Consider the following 16607-nt stretch of genomic DNA (forward strand, 5'->3'; position numbering starts at 1 on the left):
TCATGGCCTCAGATCCACCCGTACATCTCCTCTGAGTCCTCTCCTTCAGGCCACTGCCAAGGAGTGAGCCCAAGGGAGCCTCACCCAGATGGGCTGTATCCTCTGACAGACACTGCCTTTGCCCAAACATTCTTGAAAGTTCTGGAGATCAGAAAGTCACTGTGATTCTTCAGACTTGCTGCAGAACCTTGGACCTTTCTCAAGGGCAAATCGATGCTCAGGGAACAAGATCTGCCCTGACTTTGTCTAAGACCCCAGGGCAGTATGGCAACGCAGGGTTCGAATGTGGTGAAGTATAACTGGGACAGGGTCTCCAGTGCCTGCACTTGATTTTTCGCTCCTTTTGTTTCTAGCCCACGCCTTTTGTCTTAGTTGTGACTTCTCTGTCTACTGCACTAAAATCATCCCTTTTAGAAGCAATTTAAGAAAGGTTCAGTGCTATGGAAACGTGAAAGATTGTCTTAGGGGAGGAAGTATCTGGTGTTGGGTTTTAATTAACATCTTGGTTTTTAAAAATCTGTAACTTATTGAGTTTGGGGCTTAGTTTTACAATATTTTAAAAGTGAGCTATTCTCTCCCTGACTCCCATGCAGATGGATAATTACACTAAAAGATAGACTTCCAATAGTTCCGAGAAAGTCAAAATCACCAAGTTATCTCATTTTCTGGAGACATCAATGTCAAACATTTGGTAAGGAATCTTCCAGGTTCTCCCTATTTAAAACATAAATTATGTAAGTGGGATTACTGGCGTTATAATTCTGCTTGTTCTTTTTTTTTTTTTTTAAGATTTTATCTTTTTCCTTTGTCTCCCCAAAGCCCCCCCAGTACATAGTTGTATATTCTTCTTTGTGGGTCCTTCTAGTTGTGGCATGTGGGACACTGCCTCAGGGTGGTTTGATGAGCGGTGCCATGTCCGCACCCAGGATTCGAACCAACGAAACACTGGGCCGCCTGCAGCGGAGCACGCAAACTTAACCATTCGGCCATGGGGCCAGCCCCTCTGCTTGTTCTTAACCTTTGACAAAAGCTTCTGTAGGGGAGGAGGACTTTTCCTCTACCTAATGTGGGTTCGTCTGGCCGGAGAAAGAATTAAATTCACATGAGACAGAACAGCAAGTGAAAATTAAACAAAGCTTTATGAGGACCATGGCCCGGGGTCTTTCTTCCTGAAGGAAGAAAGGGCACCGAAGAAGTGGGGTGCACAGAGTGGTTATATACCCCCAAACAGGGTGTTTCACATGTGATTGAAATGTCCCTCCCACAATAGTCACAAGATTGCCCTGTTGGCACAGTGCCTGATGGACACAGCAGGTAGTGGTCTGCTATCTTGGAGGGCGTAGCAGGAGGTAAGTCTATTGTCTCAAGCTGGGCGGTCACAGGTGAGCGTAGCAAACAGTTCCTAGCCTAAGGAAAGATGCTTAATCCTTAAAGAAATGCCAACGTTGGGAGGGGGAGTCAATCATGGGAGATTACCACACAAGTACAGTAAACAAAATGCAGATTTAAGTCCTTGCCTTTGGCATTGATTAAGAGTTTCTAGAGGCAAGGTCATCTCCCCTTCTTCCTGGTACAGAGAGGGAGGCATCTTTATAGATAGAGATTTACCTTACAAATGTAAATGTCTCCTAACAAAGGGCAAGCAAGTTCTACTGTTCAGTTGCTTTCCTGTCTGCAAAGAAACCAGCCTCAAATAATCATGCCAAAGAGACATATGTTGGGGTGGCCAATTCCAGACTCCTACACCTCACAGTGTGTTGGACACATTTTTTCATAGCAACACATTAAAATCTAGCTTATGCCTTTTATTAGCGGCAAAGAATTTTACCACATGACCTTTCTTTGGGGACGATGGATGGAAATGACCTACATCTTCACTGTGGTAGTGGTGACATGGGTGTGTGCAATTGGCAAAATTCAGCCAGGTGTCCATTTCAAATAGATGCAGTACATCATATGTAAAGTACTCTGGAATGAAGTTGGTTTAAAAAATATCATCCTCTTTGAACTTTGTACTTTGGTTATGTAAAAACAACAAAACACCTTGTTCTTCTTGCTAAAAGACTCACACACACATCTGGAGGGAAAACTTTCTTCTCTGCAACTTACTCTCAAATGGTCATCCATTTATGCATTCAGAGATGGATCAAACAGCTTAAGTCAAGCGGTAACAAATGACAAACTACATAGAAGCGGAAAATAAAGGTTAGAAATAATAATATTAAATTTTTTGAAATGTATTTCGCCTTTAGCTTTTTCCATGCTTTTTCTTCTTGTCTCTTCCTTTCTTCAACACTTTCCCCCTTTCCTCCCTCCTATCCCCACTCTATCCTTTACATTTTATTCCCTGCATATTTGAATCCGTGGTCAACCCGCATCACTGCCTCCAACCCGCAGAGGTCAGGTACCAAGACCAGAGTGGGCTTTTTGCCTGAGTATTTTGTAAGCTGTAAAGTGCTACTGGGCCGGCTGGAGCTGGATTCAAACAGGAAGGTCTCCCGGTGGACACTTTCCTTCCCGGGGGGAAGCAAGGCTGTAGGAAGGGTTTTCTATTGTGAGAATCCAAGGTCCAGGCACTGTGGAGGAGGAGGCTGCCTCAGAAACACCTCTGATGCTGTTTAAAATAAGCCAGATTCCACATCCCCATGCAGACTTCCAGTTTCCAGGGACCCAGGCAGGTCTGCATTTTCACAATGGGCAGGAGTAACCGCCCAGGAGTTTGGGAGCCAGGAACCGAAGTGCAGCTGGCTCCCCTCCCACTCTGCCCATAAGCGCCTTTTTTCTGCTTTTATAACGAGGAGCAACCTTTCTTTCCTTCAAGCCAGGGTTGGGGGAGGGCGGGTGTCAATCAGCCCTGTAATCTCTGGCCCAGCGCTCTTGAAAATAAGCCCAGGTGCCGCCCAGGAAACTCGGTGGTTTCCGGTTTCCCAAGCATCCGCCCTGAGTTTTTCAGTTGGTTTTCTGGACCCAGCAGTGGCGCGCATCTGCAAGGAGGAAGACTCAGCCTTGCTTGTGAGTCTGGGGTCCAAAGGCGAGAGTAGACGAGAAAAAGGAGTTTATGGGGCAGAAAAGAAGGGGGCTGGAAGCCGGGTGGGGTGGAGGGGAAACGATTTGTTCAGAAGACGACCTGGGTGGCTTGTTGGGGGAAGGGCAGCCATGCACAGTTCCTGGGGAGCACCCCAAATCCGGAGCCCTAGACAGTCAGAGCCTCTCCTACCCCCCAGAAAGAGTGGCTGTGGCTTCATCTCTGTTGCAAGCATCTTTAATTGCCTTGGAACAAACCCAGCATACTATTATTCTTAAAGTATTGAAAGTCTTTTTTGGTTGGGGAGGGATGAGCTGAATGAGACAGTTTGCTGGAACTGCCGCCCCTAGGAAGTCCTCAAGAAGGGTTGACATCATGAAGGGAAGGGCTTGGGACCAGCTGTCAGGAGAGTTGGGTTCCATCTGCCTCTTTACAGTCTCACTCCCCTTGTGATCTTTAGCAATGGAAAGAATCTCTCTGAGATGAGACAGGACCCACACCTGGTCTAGCTAAATATATTGTCATGGTCAAAGAAGTTAGTTAATAAAAATGGGTGTGAAACCTAAGAAACTGTTAAAACTTTCTGTTGCCTGACGTTTCCATCCATAGAAAAAGTGTAGGGGAAGGGTCTTAGTGGAACGGTTGTTAATGGTGGGTATAGTTGAACTTTTAAAAAGCGTTTTCAGGGGAGTCAAAGGTGAAATGAACATAGTTCCTGCTCCTGGAGTGGCTGATTATCTAGTGAGGGGAGTATAATTTGGTAGGATGGGGTTCAAGGCAGGACTCGCTTGGCAGCATGAGGAAGGTTCACACCCTGGGCTAGACAAGTGGTTCTAAAAGTCACCTACATGTTGAAATCGCCGAGGGAGTTTGAAAAGATACTAAGGCTTAGGCTCAACCCAAGGGATACTGATTCAATTGGTTTTGCCCTTGGCTTGGGCATATGGATAGTAGAAACTCTCCAGGTGGTTCTAGGAAGCTGCCAAGGTTGAGGAGCATGGGTGAGATGTTCCAAAGACCAAGAGATGTCTGTTGGGGGTAAGACACAGCTTTCAGTAGAAGGAGTCTTTCAGGATGGCATTATTGTGATTATTATTGAGACATAGTTCATATATCACATACTTCACCCTGTAAAGTGTATGTTAGGTGGATTTTAGTATAAGCCTGAGGTTGTGCCACCATGACCACCATCTAATTGGGATGATCTATTAGGATGTGCAGGTCTGATGGGTTGGAAGGCAGAGGTGAGAGTAATGCGGAGGAGGGAGATGCTTCAGCAGTGGCATCTTGGTGGGACAGAGTGAGGAGATGGGGGGAGTCCACTCTTACAGTAACCCAGGGGACATGCCGCCAGAGAAATGGGGGTGCTGCCAGACAGCAGGCTGTGGCAGCTGTGGGCTTTGATGGTAGAATAGAGGCATTATGTGTTCAATTCTTGGGGCCTTATGGTTCTACCTGGGGACAGGCACAGTGTTCAGGAAGCCTTTGCAGTTTTCTAGGCTGAGGTGGATGAAAGCCTGGACTAAGGTAGTGGCTGTGGGATTGAAAAGGGTTTGGAGGAGCTGACTTTGAGTCCATGAGGCAGGGGAAAGAGGTATCAGAAAGGACCAAGGATGGTGACGCTAAGGGAACTCGGGGTGGGAGAGAGGCTGGTGTGGTGGGTAGTGTAGTTTGCTTGTAGACCTGTTCAATTTGAGGGGCAGATGTTTGCAGAGGTGCAGATGTCCTGAGGCAGATTGGAAAGGGGAGTCTGGAGAGAGGTGCGTGTTGGATTGAATACTGGGGAGCTGCCTCATTGGGCTTGTGATCCCCCAGGCACTGAATAAAGAGATCCCCTGGGAGCCCCAGGAAAGGGGACCTGACTGGATCTAGAGTCACTGGGAGGAAGAGGAGGAGATTCTAATGGTTGGAGTCTAAGAGAGTTTCGACTCTGAGTGATTCAACTGGGGAAGTTACTTCTGGGAGGCAGAGGTGGCTGAAGGCAGGAAGAAGACATAGAAAGGCTGGCCAGTGGCATGTCAGTACAGGAGCTCAGTGAGACCAGCACTGGTCTGTGGCAGGAAGTCCGCTTTGGTGGGAGGGCTGCAGTGACTGGGTGCCTCTGAGGCTGGGGCCCTAACACTCAGCTGCCCAGAGCCTGTCCCTGCTATTTGGCTGTACTCACTCGGGCTCTAACCTTCGTAGGGATCCTCAACGGCAGGCTTTCTGTTTAATTTTTTTTTTTTTTGAGGAAGACTGGCCGTGATCTACCATCTGTGCCCATCTTCCTCTACTTTCTATGTGGGACGCCTGCCTAGCATGGCTTGCCAAGCTGTGCCTAGGTCTGCACCTGGCATCCGCCTAAGCAGAACGTGCCAACTTAATGCTGGGCCACCTGGCCAGCCCCAAATCACCTGCTTTTATAGCCCTGGACTGGAATGAATGTCAGTTCCCTCAGTTCCCCCTGGGTGTTGTTCAGGCTTTTATACTCCGCCTGGGCTTGGGAGGGTAAGTTACATTCATTGGCAGGTAGTTCTCTCTGCTGGCTCAGGATTGGACGGGGTGTGATATGACGATGTTTTCTGGGAGGGAGCCTACAGAGCTGCCCCGGTGAAGTCTTAAAAGTTTTTGCTGCCACATTCCTGGCTCAGATGAGCTCCTCAGAGCTTGTGGACTTGCTGGAGGTTGTTCATTTCAGCCATGTGGCTGTGCTATGTTCTGCCCTTCCTGGCCGGCACTGCCCTTTTTGCCCACCTGCATACAGCTGCTGGTGAGTGGGGTTATTTGCAGTCCGCAGCCAAGGGGGAACCATGGGGCCTTGGGAGGGGGCCTGTGGCACGGGGCGGGGTGGGGTGGGGGGGCTGGGAGGGATGGGGAGGGGTGCGGCAGCGGTTGGAGCAGGATTTTTCCCTTCGTTTTTCCGTTTTCTTCCCAGTCTTTCATTCACCCCTCACACCCCACCCCACCCCGCCATTTTCTGGTCTCATCTTAATCTCTTTGCTATACTTGGGGTTGTAGGGGAGAAAAAATAATTTTCCCTCAACCCTTCTGAGTTCCTAGCTGAGACCCCTGTAATCAAAGACAGATTAAGAAGAGAAAAACAACCCAAAGTTTATTAACAGGTGTACCTCCTGTATCCAGGAGAGACTCCCAGGGAGATCCCTTCCTCTGAAGAGTGCCTCAGAATTCAGGATCACATCCATCTTAATAGGGAAGGGGAGGTGGTCTGTAGGGAGAGCACATGATTTAGGAAAGGTGAATGGGCCCTTAGAAGAATAGATGGGGGATTTGGTAGTTTGTGACAAAGTTCGGGCACGGTGTCTCCTCTGCTGTCATAAGAATCGATCTTTGGTTAATGAAACTCGCCTGTGATCTGTGCCAGTTGACTTCCTTTTGGAGGACCTATCTTGAGGTAGATAAGGGGAATTCAGACAAAGCTTCTTCCTGCATTTGCTTTTTCTTAAAAAAATTATTGAGGTCGTATTGGTTTATAACATTGTGTAATTTCAGGTGTAAACTATTATATATCAGTTTCTGTATAGACGCATTGTGCTCACCACCAATAGTCTAGTTTTCATCCGTCACCATACATATGTGCCCCTTTGCCCCTTTTCACCCACCCCCCAACCCCTTCCCCTCTGGTAACCACTAATCTGTTCTCTTTATCTATGTGTTTATCTTCCCTGTAGGAGTGAAATCATATGGTGTTTTGCTTTCCTTGTCTGGCTTATTCGCTTAACTTAAGACCCTCAAGGTCCATCCATATAGTTGCAGATGGGATGATTTTTTTTTTTTAAAGGCTGAGTAGTATTCCATTGTGTCCATATGACACATTTTCTTTATCCATTCATCCGTAGAAGGGCGCTTGGGTTGCTTTCATGTCTTGGCTATTTTGAATAATGCTGCAGTGAACATAGGGGTGCATAAATCTCTTTGTATTGTTGGTTTCATGTTCTTTGGGTAAATATGCAGTAGTGGGATAGCTGGATCCTATGGTAGTTGTATTTTTAATTTTTTGCGAAATCTCTGTTTTCCATAGTGGCTGCACCAGTTTGCATTCCACCAGCAGTGAATGAGGCTTCCCTTTTCTCCACACCCTCACCAACAGTTGTTATTTTTTGTCTTGTTAATTATAGCCATTCTGACAGGTGTAAGGTGATATCTGATTGTAATTTTGATTGCATTTTCCTAATTATTAGGGATGTTGAACATCTTTTCATGTGCCAGTTGGCCATCTGTAAATCTTGTTTGGAAAAATGTCTCTTCACATGCTGTGTTCTTTTTTACTTTTTTGAGGAAGATTAGGCCTGAGCTAACATCTGCTGCCAATCCTCCTCTTTTTACTGAGGAAGACTGGCTATGAGCTAACATCCCTGCCTGTCTTCCTCTACTTTCTGTGTGGGACGTCTGCCACAGCATGCCTTGCCAAGAGGTGCATAGCTCCGCACCTGGCATCCGAATCGTGGAGCTCTGGACCATCAAAGCAGAAGGTGGGAACCTAACTGCTGCGCCACCTGGCCGGCCCCTGCTCTGTCCATTTTTTGATCAGATTGTTTGTTTCTTTGATGTTGGGTTGTATGAATTCTTTATAGTGTGGTAATTAACTCCTTGTTGGATGTTTGATTTTCAAGTGTATTCTCCCAGTTGGTGGACTGTCTTCGTTTTGTCCATGGTTTCCTTTGCCTTGCAGAAGCTTCTTGGTGTGATGTAGTCTTGGTGTTTTATGATTGATCCTTTGCTGGTGTGTTTGTGGTAGTATGACATCACAGATTGTCCCTGCCACCCCTGGGTAGGGGGGCAGGAGCTGTGTTTTCTGATCCCGCCTTCTCTGCTGTAGTTGGGAGGGTAGAGAAACTCTGCCTTTGTGCGCGCTGCCACAGCCACCTGGCAGGTTGCACTCACATGGCGGGGCCAGTGTGCTCCATGGGGACCAGCTGAGTTGGAGCACTAGATGGCAGGTGCACCTATGCCGTGGCTGAGATGCACACCTCAGTGGGGAGCTGATCCACAGGTGAGGCCACCACGGCACTGTGGATGCTACTGCGGGCCAGGCTACCACGCAGAAAGTGTTCGTACTTGGGCTGGCTGTCGTCCTCCTCCATTTACACTCCTACCCGGCCACTGTGTGAGATTCTGAGACTGGGATCACTGCTGCTGGGGAGGTGGAGAGGTGCCCTCACCTAGTTCCACTGCGTTCTGGGCATCTAGTCCACCCACCTTCAGATGGATGGCAGTGTGGTTCTCTCAGGTGTCCTTTTGTGCTGTGTAGGGAATTCTCTGTTGGTTCATGAATATCTGTTTAGTTATAACTTAGAGGGAAGAGACCAAGGGAACAACTCACTCTGCCATGATGCTGACGTTACGCCCCATTTGCTTCTTTTCAAGGGCCTACCACTCAAAATAATCAATACATCAAAGAGACATATTTTGGGGTGACATATCCTATTACCCTTCAGTGTGCCATCCACTTTGGTTCTTCCTGTTAGAACACGTCACTGCTTCTGACACCCTTGGGGCCTGGACTGCTGCCTTGGTTGGTGCTTTGAATGGCACTCAAGGGACGTTGGAGGTCTGAGGCTCAGAACACACTTCCCACCGGTTTGTGGGGTGCCCTCTCAGGGCCCTGAGTACTGTCTTCTCTGCTCCTGTCTGAATTCCTGCTTTGGACAACAAGGAGAATCCAGGCAGTCAGCTCTCAAGGGTCTCAGTCCTAGGAGTTAGGGACCTTTTTCTAGTGACCAGGAGCTCTATGGGGGAGCCCAGGCTCTAACCACACTTCCTCCTGCTGTGGGTACTGAGGCTGCTCCTGACTCTCACACCGAGGGAGGCTAGAGTCTGAAGGCTTCTGGCTAACGGATTCCATCTGTGACCTCTCTGGCCTCTTCCCTCCTCCCTTCTCACTCTCCCTTCCCAATGTTAACTCTAATATTCTGATACGCCAGCTTCCCACACCAGACTCTCTCCTAGCCTCCTCCCCTGTCATATCATGTGCCCCCTCGGTCGTTTGACCTCTCCCCACTGCCATCCCCTACTCTCTGCAGTTCTCTGACCCCTCTCTACTATATCCTTCCCCTCCCCCTTCCCCCCACTCCAAGTCCTTCCTCCACCCCTCATGGGTCATTGTCTACATGGCACCTTCACCTACGTGGCTCTCCCAAACTATCCTGAACCCTAACTTTCCAGGGTGTCTTTTGTCCAGAGAGTTTTCCCTCCATCCCTACTCTCCTAATACCTTCACCACGGGGAGCCCTGAGGCATATTGCACAGCCCCTCATGCGCAGACCTGTCCCCTGTCTTGGTGCTCCATCCTCCTAACTCCCCTCCAGTGCAGGCTCCTGCTCCTGCCCCTCTACCTGACCTGCTCCAACCATGTAGTTCCTTCTCCAGGCTGAGCACCTTGGCATTTCAGATCTATTTTCTCTTCTATCCCCCCTCCTTTCTAACTCTCAACTCCTTGGACACACTGCGCTGACTCTTTGAGACCCTGCCACCCGCCTTTCCCAGGGGATGGGAAAGGTCCATGCCCTGGCAGGTCCATCCAGCTTGCCACCTGGGGCCTCGCCATGCCTCTTCACCTCTAGACCAAGGCCCACACTTTCACCTCCCCCATTAGGTAACGGCCCAACCTAAACTCTCTTGTGTCACAATCCACCCCTATGCCTGAGGCCTCAAGCCTCACTCTCCCTGGGCCCCAACTCGTTCACCCATGGTGAGCCCTCACCCCTCGCTCCCCATCTCACCGTATCCCATCTTTGCACCACAGTCAAGCTGACCATGGATCCCTCCCATCCCAGGCCCCTAACATCCCCTGACTCTGCCCTAATGACACCTCCCCTTCTCTATGGCCTTCTTGCCTCTCCCTTGCCCCCTGCAGGCCAGCCTGTCCCCTACCTGGCCCCTTAGGCAGCCCCTGCCTCCCTCTCCAGGCACCTGACCTACATGTTTGCCCATCTCCATCCCCCACCTTCTGCAATTCCCTCTCCTCCTTTGCCCTTTCCTACTTTCCTATATTGGAAAGCTCATCCTTGTGCCTTTGCACATGTGCGTTTTCTGCATCCTCCAGACCCTGAGAGACTCAGGACAGCACAACTTTTCTATTAAACATCTTACGTGCAGTTATTTCTGTAAATTCCACAAATTTCTGCAAATTGACAGTTTCATGTGGTCTCCTCCTTGCCCAGGATGCCCCAGTCTTCGTTATAACCTCACAGTGGTGTCTCACCATGGATCTGTGCAACCAAGATTTTTTGCTGATGGATACTTGGATGGGCAGCCCTTCCTGCACTATGACAGTGAAAAAGGCAGGGCAGAGCCCCGTGGGCTGTGGGCAGGCACTGTCCTGGGAGCAGAAACCTGGAACACAGAGACAAAAGACTTAACAGAGAAGGGGAAGGACCTCAAAATGACTCTGGCAGACATCATGGCCCTGCAGGACCAGAAAGGAGGTGAGTGTGGGGAGGAGACACAGGTGATATGAGATCTTTTCCAGGAAAGTTTGGGGCAGACAGCAAGGACCTGTGTCATTCCACCGGATTTGCTTGCAAGTGAGGGTGGGGAATGGGGCCTGTGGAGTTCAACAGGGAGGTGGCCATTACTCAGCCAGCACAGGAAGACATGGAGGACGGAAGCCGGGGGTGGGGGTGGGGGGTGGGGGTCTCCTGGCTGGAGTTTCTCACTTGGGCAGGGAAGGCAGAGGGACACAGAGAATGGAGAAGTCACTGCTCGGTGGGGGCAGACTCTCACTCCCTCCAGGAGATCCGGGGCTGTGAGATCCAAGAAGACAACAGCGCCAGGGGCTTGTGGCATTTCTGCTATGATGGGGAGCTCTTCCTCTCCTATAACCCGAAGACCAATGAGTGGACGGTGGCCAAGTCCTCGGCTCAGACCCAGGCTGTGGAGATCAAGAAGTCCTGGGAAGCAGATGGCTTTCAAAGCCAGGATTACCGTGCCCGTGTGCAGGGAGAGCTCTGTGGAAGACTGCGGAGATATCGGAAATCCTGGATGGGCTTCATGGACCACACAGGTATGACCCTGGAGCAGGACCTACTTGTCCTCCAGGCCCCTGGAGGCTCCCCGCCAACTCTGCCCGAGGAAACCGCCCTGCACTATGGGATGCAAATATGTTGTGAGGGGGGTTTGTGTTGTGATTTGCCTGTTGTGTCAAAGCCACTGGATAAAGAAACCACACAGGCGGGCAGGGCAATGAACCGTTCCAGTGTCCATAATCCAGGGAAGCGGTGTGGCCTTACACAGAACACTGAAACTGGGAAGGTGGGTGTCAGGCAGGAGAGGAAGCCTCCTTCTGGGGTGCGAGTCCCCCTGACTCCCTGCCTGCCTGTCACAGACAAACCACCCCCTCATCTCCTTTCACAGCCTCACCACGTGGATCCAAGAGAGTGAACCTCAATCCCACCCATCCTCCTGGCAGTCTAGAGGAATTTGGCCTTAGGGTGCAGGACAGGCTTGGGAAGGTCCTGGGTCAGTGAGGGCTTCAGCCAGAGCTGGGACGGTGTGGGGAGCCCTGTGGTCTCCATCTCCCTCGGAGGGGAGTGGGGCTGGGACACCAGCCTCACTAGCTTCGTGCTTTCTTCCCCAGTGCCCCCAGCAGTGAACGTGACGCGCAGCCAGGCCTCGGGTGGCATGGTCACCCTGACGTGCTGGGCTTTCGGCTTCTCCCCTCGGAACATCTCAGTGACCTGGCTTCAGGATGAGAAACCACTGAGCCAGGATGCCCAGCAGTCTAGGGGTGTCCTGCCTGATGGCAATGGCACCTACCAGACCTGGGTGGCCATAAGGATTCCCCAAAAAGAAGAGCAGAGGTTCAGGTGTCACCTGGAACACAGCGGGAACCACACTGCACACCCTGTGACCTCTGGTGAGCCTGGGGTGCTCCTGGAGGGGGTCCTGACCCTGGTGGAGTCAGGGGCCTGGGTGGGAGAGAAGAGAGAAGGGCTGTGGCTCTCATGTGCGCAGGTTGTCATAAGGCTCTTTTTCAGGAAAGGCCGTGGTGCAGCAGTTTGAATGGCCAGTCATTCTGGCTCTTGCTCTTGGTGGTATTATTATTAGTGCTGTGACTGTGTGTGTCGTATGTTACATAAGAAGAAGAAGAAGACAAAACCAGCTGCAGAGAGCCCAGGTGAGAAAACTGGGCAGTGAGCGGACATGGCTGGGCTCTGCCTGGGATGTAGGGCCCTCTTATCTCCCTATGCATGATAGAAGTGAGGATGAAAAGCCTCTGTAAGGAGAGCTGAGGGTTAGAGTACTTGTGAGGGGAAGGGGGGCCGCATCTGCATCTACACCCCTTAGTCCTGCCCACAGCCAAGGCCAGGCTGGGCCCCTTGACCCTTGAGTGTGCAGCTGTGGCCACTCCTTGCTCTGGGTAAGGACTGGGCAGCAGGGAGGACCGTGGCTCTGTCAGAGGGAGGACCCTCTGTCTCTGTAACTCAGGCTCACCAGCTCATCCAGGGGGAATGTATTGGGATCATGTGCCTGTTGGGAAAGGCCTGAGTGACCATGGAATCAGAAGGAACAAGCAGTAAAATCATCTGTGACCTAGTGGGAATGTCACACAGTGGGGAGGCATAGGAATGAGAGGGGACACCTGTAGTCCCTTCCTGCCTGTACCCGCTCCCCCCAGTTCTCCAGCCACTATGAGGAATGCAAGTAGAAGACCCACGAGGCCCAAAGTGGGGGTCACAGGTTGGTGCCCGAGCCCTGCCTAGGACGTCCCGTTGGGAGGTCCCACTTGCAACAGACAATTGGGTGCTGAGCACTGGCGGTCATCTTCTGTCCATGTTGTAGACCTTCAAAGTTCTCCCCCGGGAACCGTCTCCCGAGTGTTGTTTCCTTGGGGTCCCTCCTGGCCTCTACACCTTCTTAGTTCCCAGGACACGCCCTCATGCTTCCTGGAGTTTCCTTCCAGATAATATGGAAGAGCAGAAGAGCAGATCACCCTGGACCATGTGGGGAGAGAGGACAGCCCATTCTCAGGGCAGCTGTGGTCACTGTTTGTATCCCACCTGCAGGTTTTTCCTGCCCTTCGCCTTGGGGTCCAGTCCAAGGGGGCATGCAGAGTGGGCACTGGGGCTGTGTTTGGGGCCTCACCTGGCTGTCCCTGAGCCAGTTCTCTTCCCCATGATGGTCACTGCCCTGTACTTTGGAGGAAGGGATGGTTAACATCATTTCCCCACAACCAATTTGCTGGAGGGGCAAGGAAAGGGGAAGAGGGAGTTTTGTTTTTGGGCAAAGAAGAAAAGCAATGCCTGAAAGTGTGAAGGGCTGACGGGTGCCAGGATTTGGGTCTTTTGTTCCCACCAGTTCTACGTGACCCTTGAGAGGGAAGTAAGTTCTCACCCTTGAACCTAGTTCCTTTCTCACTTGGCCCTATGTCCTGGGCAGACTGGGAGGGTTTGTTACCTCCCCCACAGCAAGGGGCTCCATCTGTGTTACAGCCAGAGCAGAGGCCATTGCGGGTCTGTGGTGTATCCTGCTCTGGCCCCCAGAGAGGGAACAGCAGTTCAGGTTCCCTTGCAGCAGACATGGTCGCCTCCCCCTGTCACTGGGGCATTAGTCAAGAATAGAGTGTGAAAGACGTGCTCATTTCTCAATATTCCTACTTTAAATTTTGCTGTCCAAAACTAATGTTTATGTGTTCAGCTGGCTAACCTTAATAGGATTTCCTCATATTCTCATATGGAATGAAACAGGAATTCATGGGGATCTTTGTGTCTGGGAGGGTTCCATGTGGGAGCTGGGTGTGGTGGCAGTGGCAGTCCCAGGGTGCAGAGATGGTCAGACACCGCCTCAGGCTGAGGGGCCTCAGGAACCCCTGACTCGAGTGAACCCTGATGTCCAGTGGTTAAAGTTCGGCACGTGCTGTTTCAGTGGCCCAAGTTCAGTTCCCAGGCTTGGAACCACATCACTTTCCTGTCAGTAGCCATGCTGTGGTGGCTGCTCACAGAGAAGAACCAGAAGAACTTAAAACTATGCACAACTGTGTACTGGGGCTTTGTCATGGGGGAAAGAAGAAAAAAGAAGGAAGATTGTAACAGATGTTAGCTAGGGTGACTCTTCCCCTGCAAACAAAACAAAACGAACCCCTGAGTCCACACTGAGAAGCAGATTTCGTTCGGGCAGTTAGAGCAGTGTCCAGTTGAGTCCCTGCTAGAAACAGGAGCAGGAAGGCCTGGGCAGCCTCTGCGCAGCAGCAGCACTCTGGCTGAAGCTGAGATTCCAGGGGCCAGTGGGCCAAGAAGGAGCAAAGAAGGCCAAGTGCCACCTGAGAGCCTCGGTCAGGTGTGAAGGTCACGGCCAGGCCGGACCTCCGCGAGCATTGGATGCTCCAGGGTCAGGTCGGTACAGACGGGGCCTACTCGTCAGCTAAGCTTCCTGATGGGCTTTCCATTTCGGAGCTGCTGGCTCAGGGCTGGGGGAGGGAAGGAGGCTGAGCTGCAGCAGGAGGTCAGTGCCTGTGGTGGAGCAGGGCCAGTGGAGCAGACGCCGGCCCCGGTGGGCAGATGCTTGTGCAGGTGAGGAGGCCTGAGAAGTAAGGAGAGAAGGAAGTGTGTGTGTGACCACTCTCAGGCCTGGAGGACCAAGGAGTAGGGGCTTCTCTTTCAGGGAGGCCTCCCACCGTGTTGGGGAGACTGGGGGCTTGAGAGGAGGGGAGGGCCTTGGCTTTCCACTCCTGCATGCTGTCCCTTAGTCCTGTGGCCCTTTCTTCTTCCTGCGTGGTGGGTGATGGAAGCAGGGACAGGCGAGGATGTTGGAGTCGTGGGAGGAGATCAGCAAGGGCTCGGAAGGGTGGGATGAGAGGGAGAAAAAGTGGGGGTGTTATTTTCCCTGATAGAAAGGCAAAATCTGATTTGGGCGCAACTGAAAGAGAATTCCTGAGGGTATAGAAAACAATCTGCAGCCTTTCAACACTTATTGGCTTCTCTTTCCCCAGAGCGTTAGCCTGCAACCTCAACACCAGATGGCGTCAACGGACCTGAATGGCACTGAGCAGCTGGGATTTCAGTCTCTGCTGTCAGCCCGAGTCCACTGATTCAACTGAGGAGGCTTAGAATCTGCAGCCAGGAGGCCTGAATTCAGCTCTCTGCTCGGGTCTTACTAGCACTTTCCCTCTTGGTGCCTCAGTTTCCTCATCTAAGAAATGGGGAAAATAACAGTATTTCCAGTTGTGGATGCAGGATCAAGTGTTACTATCCTTAAGGTCCTTATAGCTCACCAGATTATCAATATTTTTATGTCATGTTACATTACCTATATACTAATTATATTGTTGTCAGTGAGCTTTATCTGTGAGTTCCTTTGTTATTGCTCCTCATGAGGAGAGGTGTGTCTCGATGCCTGGACACAGCCTTAAAAAATCTCCACCTCCATCACCGCCAACTCCCAGTGAGTGACAGGTTCACAGCCAAGCGTAAAGGGCTGGGAGGAGCTGGGATGGGACACCTGGGGCCAATGTTCCTGGGTGAGCTTGTGAGGGAAATTCTGCCTGAAGAGGTGACACCTGGTGATGAAGCAATGCTGAAGTGTGACATCAGGGGAGGGGGACTGGGACAGTGCTCTGGGGTTCCCAGATTAAGAAGATTAGGGGTCAGTGTGCTTCTGGGGTGAAGTGACTGCTGAAGATACATGGACTGAGTTGATGAGAGAATAAATGAGCAGAGAATGTGGATGAATCAATCAAGCATCAGCCTCTGCCTCCATCAGTTCAGACTGATTTGTGCAAGGCCGATGGGGAGGTGAGATAGTCCCCCGGATGCTCTGTCCTTCCCGCCTTCTGGTCTTGGGGCACACAGATGGTGGTGTGTCATAGAAAAAGAGAGCAGATTTGTGGTTACCAGAGGCGGGAGGTGGCGAGTAGGGAATTGGATGAAGGCGATTAAAAGACACAAACTTCCAGCTCTAAGAGAACTCAGTTCAGGGGATGTAATGTCCAAGATGATGACTACTTCCCACAGCTGTAGGGTGTGTGCGAAAGTTCCTAGGGAAGTGGATCCTGAGTCACAAGGAAAAAAACATTTCTTTTCTCTTTCCTTTTTTCATCTCTATGAGATGATGAATCTTAACTTTGTGTGGCTATCGTTTCATAATCTGTGTAGACAAGTCATTGTGCTGTATACCTTAAACTCAGAGAGTGCTGTGGGTCGATTATATCTCAATAAAACTGGAAAAAAAGAATTTTGTTCATATTTCCATTGCAGTATCTGCCATTCTCTGATTTGTTGAATTCCTAAACTCATTCAGTATTTTTAATTAAAATTAAGGTAGGTTCTTCAGCAAGTTATACTTTCAGAAAACAGAAAGGATATTATGCAAACTTATTATTCTAAATGCATTCGGGATAATTATTCTTAAAGTTGGTACACATATATACCAGTTAGAATTTTCTCAATTGTAAGGTAAATGTAATCACAGTCATAGAAACAAAGAGTACTTTTTTCCCTCTCACATAATGGTAATTATTTATTAATTAGTGTCCAAACGGCCCTTTCAGAATCTGTTTTACTCCTTTGGGCTTCAGAGTCAGAAATATTTGTGTTCAGATAATCCATTCTCCCACTTTAGGATTGGATGACTGTGTGTAAGCTGCCCT

The 16607-nt window shown here is 50.3% G+C and overlaps 1 protein-coding gene across 6 annotated transcripts; it reads left to right on the top strand.

The window, feature by feature from the left end:
- The first annotated feature begins 2825 nt into the window (after positions 1-2825).
- Positions 2826-15303, top strand: LOC100054254 (MHC class I polypeptide-related sequence B). Of its 6 annotated transcripts, XM_070244388.1 has the most exons (7): positions 2826-3012; positions 10186-10449; positions 10740-11027; positions 11378-11482; positions 11601-11879; positions 12001-12140; positions 14952-15303. In XM_070244388.1, exons 2-7 carry the CDS (start codon positions 10407-10409, stop codon positions 15048-15050), a joined length of 954 nt encoding a protein of 317 aa, XP_070100489.1. In that variant the 5' UTR covers positions 2826-3012; positions 10186-10406; the 3' UTR covers positions 15051-15303. The 6 variants fall into 6 exon arrangements, with proteins under 6 accessions (XP_070100489.1, XP_070100488.1, XP_070100485.1 ...); XM_070244387.1 differs by having other exon boundaries at positions 2890-3012; positions 12001-15303; XM_070244386.1 differs by lacking the exons at positions 2826-3012; positions 12001-12140 and adding an exon at positions 5572-5774.
- Positions 15304-16607: the final 1304 nt, after the last annotated feature.

The sequence above is a fragment of the Equus caballus genome, chromosome 20 (genome assembly GCF_041296265.1).
Source record: "Equus caballus isolate H_3958 breed thoroughbred chromosome 20, TB-T2T, whole genome shotgun sequence".
NCBI classification, from domain to species: domain Eukaryota; kingdom Metazoa; phylum Chordata; class Mammalia; order Perissodactyla; family Equidae; genus Equus; species Equus caballus.